Consider the following 20,747-nt stretch of genomic DNA (forward strand, 5'->3'; position numbering starts at 1 on the left):
TTCTGCCTTACTATTATTCGACCATGCTGGTCATTTATGAACATTTGAACATCTTGGCCATGTTCTGTTATAATCTCCACCCGGCACAGCCAGAAGAGGACGGGCCACCCCACATATGCTCTCTCTAATTCTCTCTTTCTTTCTTTCTCTCTCTCGGAGGACCTGAGCCCCAGGACTACCTGACATGATGACTCCTTGCTGTCCCCAGTCCACCTGGCTGTCCCCAGTCCACCTGGCCATGCTGCTGCTCCAGTTTCAACTGTTCTGCCTTGTTATTATTCGACCATGCTGGTCATTTATGAATATTTGAACATCTTGGCCATGTTCTGTTATAATCTCCACCCGGCACAGCCAGAAGAGGACTGGCCACCCCACATAGCCTGGTTCCTCTCTAGGTTTCTTCCTAGGTTTTGGCCTTTCTAGGGAGTTTTTCCTAGCCACCGTGCTTCTACACCTGCATTGCTTGCTGTTTGGGGTTTTAGGCTGGGTTTCTGTACAGCACTTTGAGATATCAGCTGATGTACGAAGGGCTATATAAATAAATGTGATTTGATTTGCTATTCTGGATAGTGTAGTTCCCGTCCCTAGAAGTAAGGAAAGAGATAATAGTAACATAATATTCAGTGCTGTCTAATTTAAGCAATGAAGTCTTTGTGATGTTTTCTGTCCTCAGATACAGAGAGCTGCTAAGGCCTGTCTGCAGATGAAAAGGTCCCAATGAAGAGCAGTGGTTCTCAGTCCTGGTCCTGGGGACTCGAAGGGGTGCACATTTTTGTTTTTTCCTTAGCACTATTGTACACAGCTGATTCAAATGACCAACTCTTCATCAAGCTTCAAGTGGTATTTATGTATTCATGTGTGATGCTATCCTTGATATAAGCCTGCTGTTGTACATGCACGTGTGCACATGCATCTAATGTTACCATGATTTGTTATAAGAGATATAGTAATCCACAATGACCCGATGAAGTAAAAGTCTAACAATGACATCTTCCATATTCCAACCTTACAACTGGAGAGTCCTTTAAAAGGATTGCTCACAGTTCCAGTGCAGAGCACTGCACGGTTGGGTGACCAGGGCCATCTGGGACTGCCTCATGGGGGAATTCAGGCGTGTGTGAAGGCTACTTGTGTCCCGCACAACTTCATGAGGATGGACACGAGGACCAGGAGGGGACCTGCAGCCCGCCGCCGTGTGCCAGAGGAGAGGTCTACTGCTCTGCAGGATGTTTCAAGGACGGGGCCAACAACGCAGCACAGAAGGCATTCCGTGTGCGGAGGATCTTCACCTCCTACTTCAAAGAGGGTGCTGTTCCCTGGCAACACCAAAGACTACACGATGCACAACCAAAGGCTCTTTTAAGAGCCATCCCCATTGCAATAAGAGTATTCTTCAATTTACTTCACTATATCAACTGCATTAATTCAAATCCCAGTTTATCTCCCTTGGATTTCTACTTCTCAGGTAAGGGCTTGGTTTGGGTAAGGGTGATGTCTGTACAAACACATAGTGTCACCCATATCTCTTTTGGGGGAACAATTAGCCACCCTATAACCCCCACTTATTTATCAAATTGGACTGATGGATTGTGTTGTGCAATAAGCAGGCTCAGGTGTGTAACTGTGGCTCCTCCCACCTTCTAATAACAGGCAAGAGGACCAACCATGCAGAATAGTAAGACACGTCATTATTTGTATAACTACCCTATATTGTTTGTCCTTGTGTGTCTGTGTATGTTTTTAAGAATAAAATACTCTGCAGCCACTATATTATTATTATATTATATATTACTTAGTGTGGACACCAGGTGAGGCCACACACACAGATTTGAAAACTCTGTTGAACTCTTTAACTACCTTATTTTCTCAATAACAGTCTCTCCCCATCACTTCACCCCTCGTCTCCTTTACTTCATCCCTCGTCCCCTTCTCCTACAATCCTTTCGGTTATATCAGCTGTCAGTGAACTCTTCCCGCATCTGAACTGGCTACATAGAGGGCACAGCACCGCTAGAGACAATATGTAATTGTGATGACCAGAGTAGCAGCACTGTAATTCATTAAATCAAATGCAGACTTCCCTGCTACTCTGTTCTTACCCCTTTCTCACACACACACACACACACACACACACACACACACACACACACACAATTTATAATGCAGGTCCTATGCATTTATAACACTTGGATAATGAACTTTCAATAACACGTTTCACATTCTCTACCGATGAAATTGAAAATGAAAGGCAATCGGTGTTTCACTGCATGGTGCGGGCAGTAGTACACAGGCCCTAAAAGTACAAGGTTGTCAAAAATATAAATAGTAAAGTACATATACCCCAAAAAACTACTTTAGTACATTAAACCAATTTTACTTAAGTACTTTACAGAACTGTTCGCATTCGCTGCCTGTAATCCTGCCTAAGCCAAGCCTGTGCATATATTTAAGTGTTCTCCACACTCATTTCTTCATCACAAACCACTGTCCCTGATTAGAGTTCTTTAAACAGCATGCCCCACAGAGAAAGGCCTCTTTACTTGTCTGCGATTCACATACTGAAACATTTCTTGATTTGAGATTGATTACTAGCATCCAGAGCTTAATTGAATGCTGTGGGCTTACAGTTACAATTTACAAACACCCCCATCTCCACGCACTGGTTAAACGTATGGTTATCAGCTATATACTTACATTAATTTGCTCTGGGATTTGACCTTTGGAGAGCAGGTGGGTTACAGTAGTGGAGCTGTAGAGCTGATAAGGAATCTCCCAGTGCTCTGAGATATATTACAGTCTGGAGGCTGATATTGTTGGATCACACAATAAGCATCTCTAAGTACAGCAGTCACAGTGCTCTGGAGAGCCCTGATGAAATAACATAAATCCTCGTCACTGCCACCTCCTCCCCAAAATCTCTGGGGCCATCGCAACAAAACGCTTACCAGAAAGCCAGAGTTTTTAATAAGAGCAGGGCAAGAGAGAATAAAAAAAAAATAGTATTCGACTTCGTAATACAAAAGTGGGTGAGATCAATATCGCTCCTGCTACTCGTTCAATATTTAGTTGGCTGCCAGGCAATCATTTTGTGAAACACCATCCTGTCATGCCTTTTAGAGCCCATTTCCTTGGTGCTACACAATCTCACCAACAGGCCTTGTGTCTAATGGACTGCCTTGAGAACAAATACAGCACTCTGCTGCAGGTGGGAATAGATGAGCAAGTGGTATTCCAGGCACATGGACGGTGAGTGTAACAGGAATAGGGGATGTATTGTGTTCTCTACATTTCCATATAGAGAGAATGAAGGGTCCTGTGTGCCCTGGTGATAAGGGCTTCTCACCTATACCACACGGCAGCAGCACTGAGGAGAGAGCCTTGCAGCATTACTGTGCGTTTTTTCTTCATTAGACTATCACCGTAGCACTACATTACACAGACGGAGCATGACCTTGACGCAGGGTCGTTCCACCTCAAAAAGCACAAGAAAGAGGATTGACACCCACCATCTCAGATGGTTCTGAAATCATTCCTGTAGTTAGTAACAGACATGATTAGCATTCCTGTAGTTAGTAACAGACATGATTAGCATTCCTGTAACATTATTTTGTTAGGGAAGGGTTTGGCCGGGGGGCTTTACTTGGCTCATTGCATTCTAGCGACTGCTTGTGGCGGGCCGGGCGCCTGCAGGCTGTCTTTGGCCAGCAGTTGAACAGTGTTTCCTCCAACACATTGGTGCAGCTGGCGGTTGTTAAGAAGAGCGGTTAGGCGGGTCATGTTTCGGGAAGACGCATGACCCGACCAATGCCTTTCCCGAGCCCGTTGAGGAATTGCAGCGATGTGACAAGACTGTAATTGGGTCGCTACATTTTTTTTAAGGGAATAAATCACACACAAAGGTTCCATTTCCTGGACACAGATAACAACGAACTGATTTGCTTTCATGGAGGACTGGCTTAAAATTGTTAGGATGACTACACAATTTATTTTCATCATAACCCAAACCTATTGGCTTTCTACCCAAAGTTGCAAAGAAAATGAGGGTGATCTATTCAATAAATACAAGAGACCAGCAAAAAGGATAAGAGTGTCGACGGCATCTAGCGGTCATAACGTGGTATTTTCACACTACTTCATGGTTAATAATGCACACTACTTCAATGACCTAATTTCTCTGAACAGGGGGAAAAAAACATCTCAAGATTCACAGGGAATACATTACATAGTATGGAGAAGCAATACTCCAAGTCGCAGCTTCATACTACTTAGAGAACTGTTAGTGTATACTGGTTGTTGGGGTGGGATTGTCATGGAGGTCTATTGGGTGGCTTTGATATTTTTGGGAGATTCCTCATGTCTTACTCAATGGTGTTAGCAGTTGATGTTACTCTTCAATAACAGACTAAATCAAATAAGGGGGAGAAAAATAGGTTTATTCAAAGAGGACAAATCATATACAGTGGGGCAAAAAAGTATTTAGTCAGCCACCAATTGTGCAAGTTCTCCCACTTAAAAAGATGAGAGAGGCCTGTAATTTTCATCATAGGTACACTTCAACTATGACAGACAAAATGAGAAAAATATATCCAGAAAATCACATTGTAGGATTTTTAATGACTTTATTTGCAAATTATGGTGGAAAATAAGTATTTGGTCACCTACAAACAAGCAAGATTTCTGGCTCTCACAGACTTGTAACAACTTCTTTAAGAGGCTCCTCTGTCCTCCACTCGTTACCTGTATTAATGGCACCTGTTTGAACTTGTTATCAGTATATTTAAGATACCTGTCCACAACCTCAAACAGTCACACTCCAAACTCCACTATGGCCAAAACCAAAGACCTGTCAAAGGACACCAGAAACAAATTGTAGACCTGCACCAGGCTGGGAAGACTGAATCTGCAATAGGTAAGCAGCTTGGTTTGAATAAATCAACTGTGGGAGCAATTATTAGGAAATGGAAGACATACAAGATGACTGATAATCTCCCTTGATCTGGGGCTCCATGCAAGTTCTCACCCCGTGGGGTCAAAATGATCACAAGAACAGTGAGCAAAAATCCCAGAATCACACGGGGGGACCTAGTGAATGACCTGCAGAGAGCTGGGACCAAAGTAACAAAGCCTACCATCAGTAACACACTACGCCCACAGGGACTCAAATCCTGCAGTGCTAGACGTGTCCCCCTGCTTAAGCCAGTACATGTCCAGGCCCGTCTGAAGTTTGCTAGAGAGCATTTGGATGATCCAGAAGAAGATTGGGAGAATGTCATATGGTCAGATGAAACCAAAATATAACTTTTTGGTAAAAACTCAACTCGTCGTGTTTGGAAGACAAAGAATGCTCAGTTGCATCCAAAGAACACCATACCTACTGTGAAGCATGGGGGTGCAAACATCATGCTTTGGGGCTGTTTTCCTGCAAAGGAACCAGGATGACTGATCCGTGTAAAGGAAAGAATGAATGGGGCCATGTACCGTGAGATTTTGAGTGAAAACCTCCTTCCATCAGCAAGTGCATTGAAGATGAAGTGTGGCTGGGTCTTTCAGCTTGACAATGATCCCAAACACACTGCCTGGGCAACAAAGGAGTGGCTTCGTAAGAAGCATTTCAAGGTCCTGGAGTGGCCTAGCCAGACTCCAGATCTCAACCCCATAGAAAATCTTTGGAGGGAGTTGAAAGTCTGTGTTGCCCAGCAACAGCCCCAAAGCATCACTGCTCTAGAGGAGATCTGTATGGAGGAATGGGCCAAAATATCAGCAACAGTGTGAGAAAACCTTGAAGACTTACAGAAAACGTTTGACCTCTGTTACATACCCTTTGTTGGCAATGACAAAGTATTGAGATAAACTTTTGTTATTAACCAAATACTTATTTTCCACCATAATTTGCAAATAAATTCATAAAAAAATCCTACAATGTGATTTTCTGGATTTTTTCTCTCATTTTGTCTGTCATAGTTGAAGTGTACTTATGATGAAAATTACAGTTGTCTCTCGTCTTTTTAAGTGGGAGAACTTGCACAATTGGTGGATGACTAAATACTTTTTTGCCCCACTGTATGTTATACTGAGAGGTAAATGTTCATTCTCCCCTGTCCTCAGTGATTCTCTCCTCTGATTCTATCCACAGTGATTCTCTCCACAGAACAAAGGGACAGGATGTAGTTCTATAACCCAGCACTAGCCTGTGGTTGACCAATTAGAATTCCTTGCAATAAAACTGGGCCAATGGCCAGAAAACAAGTACCCTACTTCAGGCACAATGTATAAACAATTTGAACCAATGAGAGCTTGCAATGTAGCTATGAGTCCCAGACTGAAATTCCTCCCATGTCTCTGACCCATAGATCATTAATCCCCTATTACAGAAAAAACACTATTTCTATTGATCATTAGTACCTCTTGACCTTTAGTACTCTATTGACCTCTCGTCCTCTGCGTTGTGCATTTATCTTCGAAATATTCTTACAATGGTATGAAGAAGTTTGGTCCAAAATGGATGTCGGGTACTAGATTTATCAGATTTTATCTGAATCCTATAAATTAAAATGGCCAATTTGGGTGCAATCAATTAGCTTAATTTCCCTGAGAAAATGACATTCAAACAAAATAATGTTTCAGGAATGCCAATCTTACCTGTTTGGAACTACAGACACAATTTCAGAACAATCTGATATGACATGGAACAACTCCTCAGTTAAAGGACTTAAAGGCCTCAGAGTTAAGGAGTGGCTCTGTGGAGAGGCTCGAGTGAGGGCATATAGTTGCTGGTATTACAGGCCGGCTATGCTGTGCTGTGGTCACACAGAAGCATGACTAAACTCATACGGGAAGTGACATGAGACGTGTTGTTGTTCTACATAGAGGATTAAGTACAAAGGGATTATCTATAAAGGACTAACCTGGGACACTAGCATACTGTAGATTTACACTGTGGCACCTGTTAACTGATCGCTGTGAGAACAAGAGCATAGAGAACCTTGAAAAAAAATTCTAAAGCATTGCCATGCAAATCTGGGCCCAGAGGTAAATCGCACTGCTGGTTTCAGAGACTGATTCAGGCCTGGAACACCAGGTGACTGATCTCTCTGGCCCAATCAATGACATCAATTAAGAGTCTGATACCATAGAAGAGAAAAGCAGCAGTACTGTGGACATGGAGCCAGGATTTTAATAGCCCTCGTCTAAATGCCTCAACCAGGCATAACATGGCCTGTAACTAGCCAGGCAAACGGCCAGCAATCCCTGGAAACCCCAGAGACTTCCTCATTCAAAGCTACATTTTCCTGATGGCTGCCTCATGACAAGCAGAGGAGGAAGGAGCGAGGGAAAGTGGGAGAGGGGGATTGACTGCATACAGCATGTGAGCAGTCACTGTGAAACCACACTGTCTTCCACCCTGACTTCAGAGCTCTTGCTGCTATTCAGGGACGTTCCCACACACAGCGGGACAGGACATGACGGGACAGGACAGCTCTACTAGCATGGGTGGCTGACAACATATAAAACATATTGGAGTGCAGGTACTGTGCAGGGTACAAGACAAGTGCTAAAACATTGATCACATTACAGTTGAGGTACATACTGTTCTCTGTAAACTGCTCACTAAAACAAACATGAGTCATCAGTTTCTAAACATGTTGGCTCTTTCTTTACTTCCATCAAAGTGGATTGATCCAATCTATTATCTCAGGAACTGGTCCTCGCTTCAGAAATTGATTTGAGGGAAATTAGGCATGGGAAAATTCCTGGAAGTTCAGAGCTGTGCAAACCCCCATTTGAAAAGCAATTGGTTTCTCAGCGAAGCGACAACACGTTGAGCGCGCTGCCTTGATCTCTTAATCCCCTTATATGATATCGATGGGAGACTGAGGGAGGGATGGAAGGGGGGAGTTAGGGGTCACTGTGCTGTGAAGCCATCAGTATCAGAACCTGCAGATTTACTGTGCTGCTTCTCCAAAACTCTTTGCCCTCAGATTCAGAAGGTAAATCCAGTAATATCACAGTTCGACCTATTTAAACAAACCTCAAAAAGGTGTGTGATCAAGGATAGATAGAGACCCAGCAGTGACAGGGAGATGAGGCCAATGTAGACTATGAGCCTGGCACAGGTACGTAGCCAAGTGAGCAGAGTGGTGGTGGTCGTTACTCACTAGGCAGCAGAGTCGTTGAGCTGGTACTCGCGGGCGCGGGTGAAGCAGCCCTGCACCCCTCCGTCGGCCCACAGCCGGTGCATGGCATTGGACAGGTCATCTGGCAGGATGCCCTGCTCCTCAGCAGCCCCCGACAGGGCAAACAGCTGGCGGGCATCATCCTGGAGGGGGAGACAGACAGACACAAGGTTAGAAACGAGTCAGACCAAGTGGAACAGACTCTGACATCTTATCAACGTTAATAAACATGGCAGTGGTAACGCAGACAGTTAACAGAAGATTAACTTTAAGATGCTTTGGGAAACCGGCCCAGGTCTCACAAGGTCAATAAGACTGAAGGAGACAAATCAGACTAGATACTGAAAAAAAATTAAACACAGTAATCATCCAATTTCACTGGAGCGACTGTCCTCACTGACTCATAGCTCACTGTACACACACACACACACACACACACACACACACACACACACACACACACACACACACACGTGTTCTAACCAGCCATAAAGAGTAGTCACCGGGGAGAGCACCCCTATAGAAGGGTCCATTAAAACAGGATGGGCACATGTAATAATACCTATACTAGACACAGCCAGGTCTCAGCCCTGATTTACACACACAATGGGGTGGAGGGCTCTCCCCTAGCATTGGCCTACGCTGTCGCACGCACAAACACACGTAGAAACACACTCACACACACACAGAGCATGAAAAGGGCTGATTGCACAGCTCCCACATCAGTTTAGAGCACCGCCCACACACCCCTCTTGACCCTCCCTCTGTGCCTCGATGCTTTCCAGGGAAAACTCCAGCCTCCCGAAGCTGTTTGACTGGGAAGAGGTGTGTGTGCGCCTGAGCTCCATACAACAGGTTAACCTGTCTGCCCAGTCTAGCCCTCTGCCAGCCACAGGACTGGTTAATAAGTGAAAGGAGTGATTAGAAGAAGAATCAAAACAACTCCTCACACCAGGTGATCTCTAGGCCTCTCTAAAGTGGGGCACAGGAAATGTGACCTTGAGTGAGTGTATTGTAATTTACGTATGTGATAGAGGAGTTTTATGGGGACTGAAGGAGGATGTACAATAGCCCACTTCCTCCCTTCGAGGGCCGTTAAAGGTGTGCACAGTGAGAGAGGGAAAAAAAAAAAGTGTGTTTTTTTCTGCTTGTTCCCGCTGGATTACATGATTCCGCCAACCAGGGATTTCTGGAAAACCTGGGGAAAGTTACTGTAGTTTCAGAACACTAAGTGGGTCAAATCAAAACTAAGGCAGATACGTGTTGTTACGTTAAGTCAACGACTTTTAACAGGCAATCTAAAGAACATGTTGTAAACCAAACCATCAGGCCAGAGAGAGTAAGACACCATTACATTTGAAAAAGCACTCTTACAGATTCCCCTGAAGAGCTGCTTTGTCGAGGAAGTTAGCATGGCAGAGTTAGCCGCTGCAGCAGTGAATAGCTGATATAAAAGTAGTGGGGGACTAGCGAGAGAGCCCTGCCCCCTCCAGCACTACACACTCACAGGGAGCAGGAATAGATGAGCAAGCTGTAGTGTGTGTGTGTGTGTGTGTGTGTGTGTGTGTGTGCGCTTACAGATGGGTCTGAGACTGGAAATAAGCCTACAGCCCATTCCTACTCCATTTCAGTGTGGCTGCTGCACATCGGTAGTGAAGGAGATGCATTACCCCATAAAATGTAAAGCTCTTTATCAACCACTATCTTCAGAGAGAGAGCAACTATTCACGTAAATGAAAAAAAAAAAGGTATGGGAACACTTACTATAATAAATCTAAATATATTCCTTCACAAAGCAATCTTAAGCAACGTCCCTCAGTCCAGATTTTGGAACAGTTCTAGCTACGTGAGAGAGCACTTCCTTTGCAAGCGTCATTGAATCTAGAGCCATATACATCTAAATAAAATGACTCTGCTTGTAGAACAGCTTAATTCACAAAGCTCATTGTACAAGAATATTTACATCATCATTCTGAACTCATTATGTTGATCAGGTTCAGTAATATGGCGAGAGAGGTGTGTGTTATGTAAACGAGGGCCTGAGGGGACAGTCTTCCATCAGTGGATGTGACAGTGAACCTGATCAACATAATGAGTTCAGAATTCCGGTCTCTCTCTCGCGTCACCATTTACTGTCACTAATGACGTATTTACGACTCAACAAACATTGGCAACTCATTATATAAAACTACATAACCTCGACCTGACCCGGGTATCCTGGAAGGACATTTACCTCATCCCGTCAGTTGAGGATGCCTGGTCATTCTTTAAAAGTAACTTCCTCACCACTTTAGATAAGCATGCTCCGTTCAAAAAATGCAGAACTAAGAACAGATATAGCCCTTGGTTCACTCCAGACCTGACTGCCCTCGACCAGCACAAAAACATCCTGTGGAGGACTGCAATAGCATCGAATAGTCCTGCGATATGCAACTGTTCAGGGAAGTCAGGAACCAATACACACAGTCAGTCAGGAAAGCTAAGGCCAGCTTCTTCAGGAATTTGCATCCTGTAGCTCCAACTCCAAAAAGTTCTGGGACACTGAAGTCCATGGAGAACAAGAGCACCTCCTCCCAGCTGCCCACTGCACTGAGGCTAGGTAACACGGTCACCACCGATAAATCCATGATTATCGAAAACTTCAACAAGCATTTCTCAACGGCTGGCCATGCCTTTCCGCCTGGCTACTCCAACCTCGCCAACAGCCCCCCCCAGCTACTCGCCCAAGCCTCTCCGGGTTCTCCTTTACCCAAATCCAGATAGCAGATGTTCTGAAAAAGCTGCAAAACCTGGACCCGTACAAATCAGCTGGGCTTGACAATCTGGACCCTCTATTTCTGAAACTATCCGCCGCCATTGTCGCAACCCCTATTACCAGCCTGAGATCCCCAAGGATTGGAAAGCTGCCGCAGTCATCCTCCTCTTCAAAGGGGGAGACACCCTGGACCCAAACTGTTACAGACCTATATCCATCCTGTCCTGCCTATCTAAGGTCTTCGAAAGCCAAGTCAACAAACAGGTCACTGACCATCTCGAATCCCACCGTACCTTCTCCTCTGTGCAATCTGGTTTCCGAGCCGGTCACAGGTGCACCTCAGCCACGCTCAAGGTACTAAACAATATCATAACCGCCTTTGATAAAAGACAGTACTGTGCAGCAGTCTTCATCAACCTTGCCAAGGCTTTCGACTCTGTCAATCACCATATTCTTATCGGCAGACTCAGTAGCCTCGGTTTTTCGGATGACTGCCTTGCCTGGTTCACCAACTACTTTGCAGACAAGAGTTCAGTGTGTCAAATTGGAGGGCATGCTGTCCCGTCCTCTGGCAGTCTCTATGGGGGTGCACAGGGTTCAATCCTCGGGCCGACTCTTTTCTCTGTATATATCAATGATGTTGCTCCTGCTGCGGGCGATTCCCTGATCCACCTCTACGCAGACGACACCATTCTATATACTTCCGGCCCGTCCTTGGACACTGTGCTATCTAAACTCCAAACGAGCTTCAATGCCATACAACATTCCTTCCGTGGCCTCCAACTGCTCTTAAACTCTAGTAAAACCAAATGCATGCTTTTCAACCGTTCGCTGCCTGCACCCGCCCGCCTGACCAGCATCATCACCCTGGATGGTTCCGACCTTGAATATGTGGACATCTATAAGTACCTAGGTGTCTGGCTAGACTGTAAACTCTCCTTCCAGACTCATATCAAACATCTCCAATCGAAAATCAAATCTAGAGTCGGCTTTCTATTCCGCAACAAAGCCTCCTTCACTCACGCCGCCAAACTTACCCTAGTAAAACTGACTATCCTACCGATCCTCGACTTCGGCGATGTCATCTACAAAATTGCTTCCAACACTCTACTCAGCAAACTGTATGCAGTTTATCACAGTGCCATCCGTTTTGTCACTAAAGCACCTTATACCACCCACCACTGCGACCTGTATGCTTTAGTCGGCTGGCCCTCGCTACATATTCGTCGCCAGACCCACTGGCTCCAGGTCATCTACAAGTCCATGCTAGGTAAAGCTCGGCCTTATCTCAGTTCACTGGTCACGATGGCAACACCCATCCGTAGCACGCGCTCCAGCAGGTGTATCTCACTGATCATCCCTAAAGCCAACACCTCATTTGGACGCCTTTCATTCCAGTTCTCTGCTGCCTGTGACTGGAACGAATTGCAAAAATCGCTGAAGTTGGAGACTTATCTCCCTCACCAACTTCAAACATCTGCTATCTGAGCAGTTAACCGATCGCTGCAGCTGTACATAGTCTATCAGTAAATAGCCCACCCATTTTTACCTACCTCATCCCCATACCGTTTTTATTTATTTACTTTTCTGCTCTTTTGCACACCAATATCTCTACCTGTACATGACCATCTGATCATTTATCACTCCAGGTGTTAATCTGCAAAATTGTAATTATTTGCCTACCTCCTCATGCCTTTTGCACACAATGTATATAGACTCCCCTTTTTTTCTACTGTGTTATTGACTTGTTAATTGTTTACTCCATTTGTAACTCTGTGTTGTCTGTTCACACTGCTATGCTTTATCTTGGCCAGGTCGCAGTTGCAAATGAGAACTTGTTCTCAACTAGCCTACCTGGTTAAATAAAGGTGAAATAAAAATAAATAAAAATAAACAAGATTACTTTAATGTACCACCTACCTCTCCCTCATTCACGTCGAGTAGAGACGTGTGGGGACTTGTAAAACATCTTTCTCTGTTGATCGCATCCCCTCAGGCTATGTGAAAAATCTACCCATTTGACTTAAATCTGTGAAACAGGCTATTTGAGGCCTTCGAGGCAGCTGTGGTTATGGGGTTGGAGGAGAGAAATGTATTTAAGAAGGTAAATTAATTCAAGACACTGCCAGACTTGCAGAGATTTGTAGCAGTAATATGTCTTGCAGAGCTAGCTACCTCTAATAAACCAACTCTGACACTTAAGTCAGGGGGAACACCCTGCTCTCTCCATACCTCATCTCCACTCACCAGTGGTACACAATAAGGTCTTTATCTCAACGCTTGATTCAAACACTGGCCATTTTAGAGTGGACAAATAGCTCTGCTATTAATACTTCTGATAGTTTGGTAATAAAAAGGACAGGCAAATCTTTCATAAGATTCCTATCTGCATAAGAGAGGATCTGTAAATCATAATTGGGAGAAACATAGGAGGCATGAATAAATTGTCTCTCACTAAGAACACATGGATTCTTTTGTATTGCTGTGTCATCTCTCTCAGAAGTGCCCACTGGCCAGACAGGCAGCTCAGCAGTGCTCTCTCTAATCTAATGACACATACATGGGCAGCAGGACTGAGTAAACATAGAACATCACTTTACGGCACTCCTTCAAACAACATTCTGGGACGCTATACTACTCAAAACTCTCAACTGTCTAGGTAGGGGCTATTGGTACTTGAGCCAGATAATTTCCCCGGTCTCACTTCAGACAGACTAGAGCTGGAACCGAGAGAGTGATAAACATCCATCTCCAGGCCATCAGACTGTTAAATAGTCAACACTAGCAGCCCTCCGCCCAGTACCCTGTCCCTGAACCTTAGTCACTGTTACTCGCCGGTTACCCTGCACCTTAGAGACTGCTTTGCCTTATAAACACATATTAAAGTGACCAGTGTTCAATGACCTAATGTTTACATACTGTTTTACACACTTTATATGTATATCCTGTATTCTAGTCAAGGCTCATCCGATATAACCACTGCTGTACACACCTTTTCTATTCATATACTGTCCATACACACAATTATATATACACACATATATAGCCTCTTTCTATTTTTTTTTATTTTACTAGGCAAGTCAGTTAAGAACAAATTCTTATTTACAATGAAGGTCTAGGAACAGTGGGTTAACTGCCTTGTTCAGGGGCAGAACGGCAGATTTTTACCTTGTCAGCACAGGGATTCGATCTTGCAACCTTTCGGTTACTTTCCCAATGATCTAACCACTAGGCTACCTTCTGCCCCAAAATGGATTAAAAACATTCCTCTCTCTCCTCCTCCTCCAAGACTGTTGGAAAAGCATTCCAGGTGAAGCTGGTTGAGAAAACGCCAAGCGTGTGCAAAACTGTCATCAAGGCAAAGGGTGGCTACTATTTGGTTACTACATGATATGTCATTTCATAGTTTTGATGACTTCACTATTATTCTACAGTGTTGAACATTGTAAAAATAAAGAAAACCCTTGAACGAAGGTATTTTCTAACTTTTGACTGGTACTGTATTTCTTTCTGGATTATGTGCAATTGTTTTGTTTAAAAAAGTATTACTGCACTGCTGGAGCTAGAAACACAAGCATTTAGTTAGATACTACTGCACTGCTGCAGCTAGAAAGACAAGCATTTAGTTAGGTACTACTGCACTGCTGGAGCTAGAAACACAAGCATTTAGTTAGATACTACTGCACTGCTGCAGCTAGAAAGACAAGCATTTAGTTAGGTACTACTGCACTGCTGGAGCTAGAAACACAAGCATTTAGTTAGATACTACTGCAGCTAGAAACACAAGCATTTAGTTAGATACTACTGCACTGCTGGAGCTAGAAACAAGCATTTAGTTAGATACTACTGCACTGCTGGAGCTAGAAACACAAGCATTTAGTTAGATACTACTGCACTGCTGGAGCTAGAAACACAAGCATTTAGTTAGATACTACTGCACTGCTGGAGCTAGAAACACAAGCATTTAGTTAGATACTACTGCACTGCTGGAGCTAGAAACACAAGCATTTAGTTAGATACTACTGCACTGCTGGAGCTAGAAACACAAGCATTTAGTTAGATACTACTGCACTGCTGGAGCTAGAAACACAAGCATTTCGCTTCACCTGCAATATCTGCAAATACGTGTAGCAACCAACAAACTTTAATTAGATGAGAAGGACAGAGAGGAGAAGTTGGTGTTCTGAGAAGAGTTGGAGCAGTTCAAGGTCTGGCTGACCTTTGGAGCAGCAGTAGGGTGTATGAAGAGAGAACAGTGGCAGCTCTGGTGGATGGACTCAAGCACTGTGTGTGTGTGTGTGTGTGTGTGTGTGTGTGTGTGTGTGTGTGTGTGTTTGTTACCGCTCTGGCTGCGTCTTCGTAGTCGATCTTGAGGTTGGCCATGGCCTTGACGATGGCCATGATGGACTGAATTGTGTTGCTGTAGACCACAGCTCTGTACTGCTTACACTCCTCTTCTGAGTAGCCATCCTCATGGATGATCCTGACGGGCACAGGAAAAAGAGAGCGAGTTGGGTCACTCAAACACATACACACTTACACATGCAAGCGCAGCTCTTAAATATAACAACCCAGGTGTCACTAAAAATCGATATCTTTCTTAATAACAATGTCATTGTTAACATCTCCATGTTTGTCCATCAGAAGGCACAGTTAGCATATTAATAATTGGTTGCACTATACAGATTACAGTACTAAGCATGCTTAAGTCCAGACAGACATTACTGGTTTGAGGCTTTGGAGGCAGCTCAGGTTCTCTGCTGAGAACCAGGCAGCTGGAGAACACTACAACGAAAACAAATATCGACTACAGTATTGAAGAAGAACAAAATAAAATGTTGACAGTGAAAAAGTGGCCAGGCCAAGACAGGAGCCCCTAGGCTATGCATGAAACAAATATATTTTCTGTCTATTCACAACAATGCCCTCTGGGAGAGTGAGAGGCACTGCTAATTCCAGATGGATGCTGATTGGCTGTGAGGCGTTCTCAATCGAACCTCATTATAATGCAAGGGAGCCCACGAGGAAGAAGGCCAAAACAGACTTACAGAATGAGCCCACAGAAGTGTTTCTTCTCAACTTCAATTGAAACAAATATAGTCAATCTTATCTTAGAGCCATGTTGGCTGGGAGGTTGATGTGGGCCAGGCAGATTTAGTTGTGTAAAGTCATGTTCAATTTAACAAAAATGTAATTCCCAAAAACATCTCATTAGATGTCATGCAGACACACATTTCCAAGAACTGGATGATATTGCAAATTAATAATTATAATAGTGAAGGAGAACAAGGGAAGATTTATATCCTGAAATCGAAGTAAAATGTTTAAATTCCGAGAAAATCTTGAAGACTTTTCCTTGTAAGTGGAGCCCTGAAGTTATTTAAGCATAACACAACTACAATCATTTTCAATTCAAAATAAGGTACTTTCTAAGGGGCAATGTAGAAAGAGATTTTATCAGGACTGTTTTCACAAAGTGTTTACACATCTATTACAACAGCAGTGACGCCTGTGTATGTGTTCATGAATGTCCGTGAGAAGAATTGAGGGTTAAAGTGTGTTCACTTGTGAGATTTTGGCACTATACAGAGACAACAGTGACCCCAGAGCTGCTCCTGTAAAAACCTGCACGGGTCAAGGACAGGTGAAGGGGGTATATTATAATACACCCAGCCAGTTTGGCATGATAACACAAATCAAAGCCGTGATGTGCTACAGAACATACAGGTCCAGATCTGCTACCAGGCTATTATAACCGGTCTCCTCTTCTCTGTTCTAAATGATCCAGCCTGTCTAACAGGGAGCATCCTGTAAAGCGTAGACTTAAGCCAACTGCATACTCTACTGTCTGCTTGGAATATCAGTTAGCAGGGAGTTAATGCCTTAATAATTGTGAGAAAAACTCAGTCCATAAGTATTCATCTGCTGATGTGTGGGGGAAGATACAGCTGCCTGCCTGCGTGTGCACGTACAGGGCTGTCCATTCCCGGGGAGGCCTCTAACCCATACGAATGCAACAGCTGAGAAAGAAAAAGGATTCAGACTGTAGGTATAGGAAGTAGTATGTTCCGTATAGATTATAGCATGAGGACATGGATTCTGGGAGAAAGATGCATAGAGAATTCCAGGAACCTAGCTTAAGAATGTACTGTCCCAGTCTGCTTGTGTTGATAATGACAGAGTCTGGTTACAATATTGGGTGAATTGCTCATGCTTGACGGGAACAGCAGCAAAACAACTAAAACAATGAGGAGTCAGGAAGCCAGGCAGGCAGCTCGACTTACTTCATTTGTTTCACAATAGTGCTCTTCCCCGACTCTCCAGCACCTGTACACAGAACAAAAAAAGGCAGGGGTTAAAAATATGGATAAACAGGAGTGTCGCTTTGCCTTCAAGCAGAGATGGGGAAGAAAATCAATGGTTACATGTCTCAATATTATTTTTGGATGGCATTATATTTAACTCAAAGTTTCAATTTATAAAAAATGAAAGAAACTCAAGTTTGGACAAACCTACTCTTTCAAGTTTTTTATTTATTAAAAAATAACTATTTTCTACATTGTAGAATAATAGTGAAACCATCAAAACTATGAAATGACATATGGAATCATGTGGTAATCAAAAAAGTAACCAATAAGTTGCCACCCGTTGCCTTGATGACAGCTTTGCACACTTGATATTCTCTCCACCAGCTTTATCACCTGGAATGCATGTGACAAGGTGTGCCTTGATACAAGTCCATGTGGAATTTCTTTCCTTCTTAATGTGTTTGAGCCAATCAGTTGTGCTACTCAGAAGATAGCCCTATTTGATAGAAGACCAAGTCCATATTACGGCAAGAACAGTTCAAATAAGCAAAGAGAAACAACAGTTCATCATTGCTTAAAGACATGAAGGTCAGTCAATATGGAACATTTCAAGAACTTTGACAGTTTCCTCAAGTGCAGTCGCAAAAGCCATCAAGTGCTATGATGAAACTGGCTCCCATGAGGACCGCCACAGGAAAGGAAGACCCAGAGTTACCTCTGCTGCAGAGGATAAGTTAATTCGAGTTACCAGCCTCAGAAATGGCAGCCCAAAAAAATTCTTCAGAGTTCAAGTAACAGACATCTCAACATCAACTTTTCAGAGGAGACTGTGTAATAAGGCCTTCATGGTCGAATTGCTGAAAAGAAACCACTACTAAAGGACGCCAATAATAAGAAGAGACAAAAAACACAAGCAATGGACATTAGACCGGTGGAAATCTCTTTTGATCTGACAAGTCCAATTTTGCAATTTCTGGTTCCAACCGCCGTGTCTTTGTAAGACGCAGAGTAGGTGAACGGATGATCTTCACATGTGGTTCCCACCGTGAAGCATGGAGGTGCTGGTGTGGGGGTGCTTTGCTGGTGACACTGATTTATTTAGAATTCAAAGCACACAGTGTTACGCCATCCCATCTGGTTTGCACTTAGTGGGACTATCATTGTTTTTCAACAGGACAATGACCCTCCATGCTGTGTAAGGGCTATTTGACCAAGCAGAGTGATGGAGTGCTGCATCAGATGACCTGGCTTCAACCCAATTGAGATGGTTTGGGATGACTTGGACAGCAGAATGACAGACAAGCAGCCAACAAGTGCTCAGCATATGTGGGAACTCCTTCAAGACTGTTAGAAAAGCATTCCTCATGAAGCTGGTTGAGAGATTGCCAAGTGTGAAAAACTGTCATCAGGGCAAAAGGTGGCTACTTTGAAGAAACTAAAACATTTAGATTTGTTTAACACTTTTTGGTTCCTACATGATTTCTGTCACACCCTGGTCTTAGTATTCTGTGTTTTCTTTATTATTTTGGTTAGGCCAGGGTGTGACATGGGTTTATTTTGTGGTGTGTTTTGTCTTGGGGTTTTAGTAGGTATTGGGATTGTGGCTTAGTAGGGTTGTCTAGAAAAGTCTATGGTTGCCTGAGGCGGTTCTCAATCAGAGGCAGGTGATTATCGTTGTCTCTGATTGGGAACCATATTTAGGCAGCCATATTCTTTGAGTGTTTCGTGGGTGATTGTTCCTGTCTCTGTGTTTGTTGTCACCAGATAGGCTGTATAGGTTTTCACGTTACGTTTGTTGTTTTTGTATTGTTTGTTTTTCATCATTATTAAACATGTATGAAAATTACCACGCTGCATTTTGGTCCGACTCTCCTTCGACGGAAGAAAACCGTAACAATTTCATACGTGTTATTTCATAGTTTTAACATCTTTATTGTATGTATGCATGTATGTATGTATGTGTGTGTGTACATGTGCACACACTAAAGTATAAACGTAATATGTAAATTGTTGGTCCTATGTTTCATGAGCTGAAATAAAATATCCCAGTAATGTTCCATACGCACAAAGCTTATTTCAGATTTTGTGCACATTTTTTTTATACATCCCTGTTAGTGAGCATATCTCCTTTGCCAAGATAATCCATCCACCTGACAAGTGTGGAATATCAAGAAGCTAATTAAACAGCATGAACATTACACAGGTGCACCTTGTGCTGAGACCATTGAAGTGGAATGGGACAACATTCCACAGGCCACAGTCAACAGCCTGATCAACTTTATGCGAAGGAGATGTTGCGCTGCATGAAGCAAATGGTGGTGACACCAGATACCGACTGGTTTTCTGATCCACGCCCCTACCGTATTTAAAAAAAAAAAAGTTGTGACCAGATGTATGTGAAATCCATCGATTAAGGCCTTATTTCAATTAACTGATGTCCTTATATGAACTGTAACTCAGTCAAATCTAAGAAATTGTTGCATTTTATGTTTATTTACTGAAAAATATATCATTTCTATTTTGTTAGGTAGCGCTAGCTAGTGCTAGTCGTCTGTACCTGTGCCAAAACGCTGGTATGTTTTCAGTACTTTTAAAATACATGATTGATCAAAACTAACTTTTTTCATGCCCTCTTGCCTCTCTGTAGCAGACATATAGTGATCATTATATTAGAACATCAAGCCGAAACAAAATCGCAGTATCAAACCACAATACATATACATTCGTGAGAATCGCAAAACATATCGTATCGTCAGGCCCCCTGTCCACTCAGTGAGTGAGTCACTCATTCATAGGGTTTCACTGAGTTTCATAACTCCTGTGCCAACAGCACTTCCTGTGTCTAAACTTTAGAGGAACGCTGTCATGTTGTAACCCTCCCTCCCCACAGCCGCTGAGGCAAGGCACTTTATCATCATTAGCCTTCAGTGAAAACATCTGAGTGCTTTCACAAACAGGATATTCCTGTTCTTATCAGCTCTCATATTTATTTTTGCAGTCCGGCCGGTGGTGAGGTGAGCTCATCTGCCACGGATCTCTCTCTGTCTTGGAGCACTGGCGTGAGCTACACTACAACTCCAAAATTATTTGGACACCTGCTCGAACGTCTCATTCCAAAATCCTGGGCATTAATATGGAGTTGGTCCCCTCTTTACTGCTATAAACAGCATCCACTCTTCTGGGAAGGCATCCCACTAGATGTTGGAACATTGAATGGAAGCATGTCCCCACAGCAACCACAAAAATCATCATTGAGGTTGGAAACTGATGTTGGGCAATTTGGCCTGGCTCTCAGTCAGTGTTCCAATTCATCCCAAAGGTATTCAAGGGGGTTGAGGTCAGGGCTCTGTGCAAGCTAGTCAGATTTTTCCACACGGTTCTCAACAAACCATTTCGGTATGGATCTCACTTTGTGCATGGTGTGCATTGTCATGCTGAAACAGGAAAGGGCCTTCCCCAAACTGTTGCCACAGAGTTGAAATCACCGAACTGTATACAATGTCATTGTAT

General features: G+C 43.4%; 1 protein-coding gene across 3 annotated transcripts in view; it reads right to left on the minus strand.

The window, feature by feature from the left end:
* Positions 1–20,747, minus strand: part of LOC118388603 (guanine nucleotide-binding protein G(i) subunit alpha-2-like) — a 109,464-nt gene that overhangs the window by 7,160 nt on the left and 81,557 nt on the right. For all 3 annotated transcript variants that reach the window (XM_035777826.2, XM_052526944.1, XM_052526943.1), the window contains 3 exons: positions 17,214–17,256; positions 15,271–15,412; positions 8,157–8,317 (listed from right to left, as the gene is read on the minus strand). In XM_035777826.2, the coding sequence (XP_035633719.1) occupies positions 8,157–8,317; positions 15,271–15,412; positions 17,214–17,256 (346 nt within the window). The remainder of the gene's footprint in view (positions 1–8,156; positions 8,318–15,270; positions 15,413–17,213; positions 17,257–20,747) is intronic.

The sequence above is a fragment of the Oncorhynchus keta genome, chromosome 10 (genome assembly GCF_023373465.1).
Source record: "Oncorhynchus keta strain PuntledgeMale-10-30-2019 chromosome 10, Oket_V2, whole genome shotgun sequence".
In the NCBI taxonomy this organism is placed as follows: domain Eukaryota; kingdom Metazoa; phylum Chordata; class Actinopteri; order Salmoniformes; family Salmonidae; genus Oncorhynchus; species Oncorhynchus keta.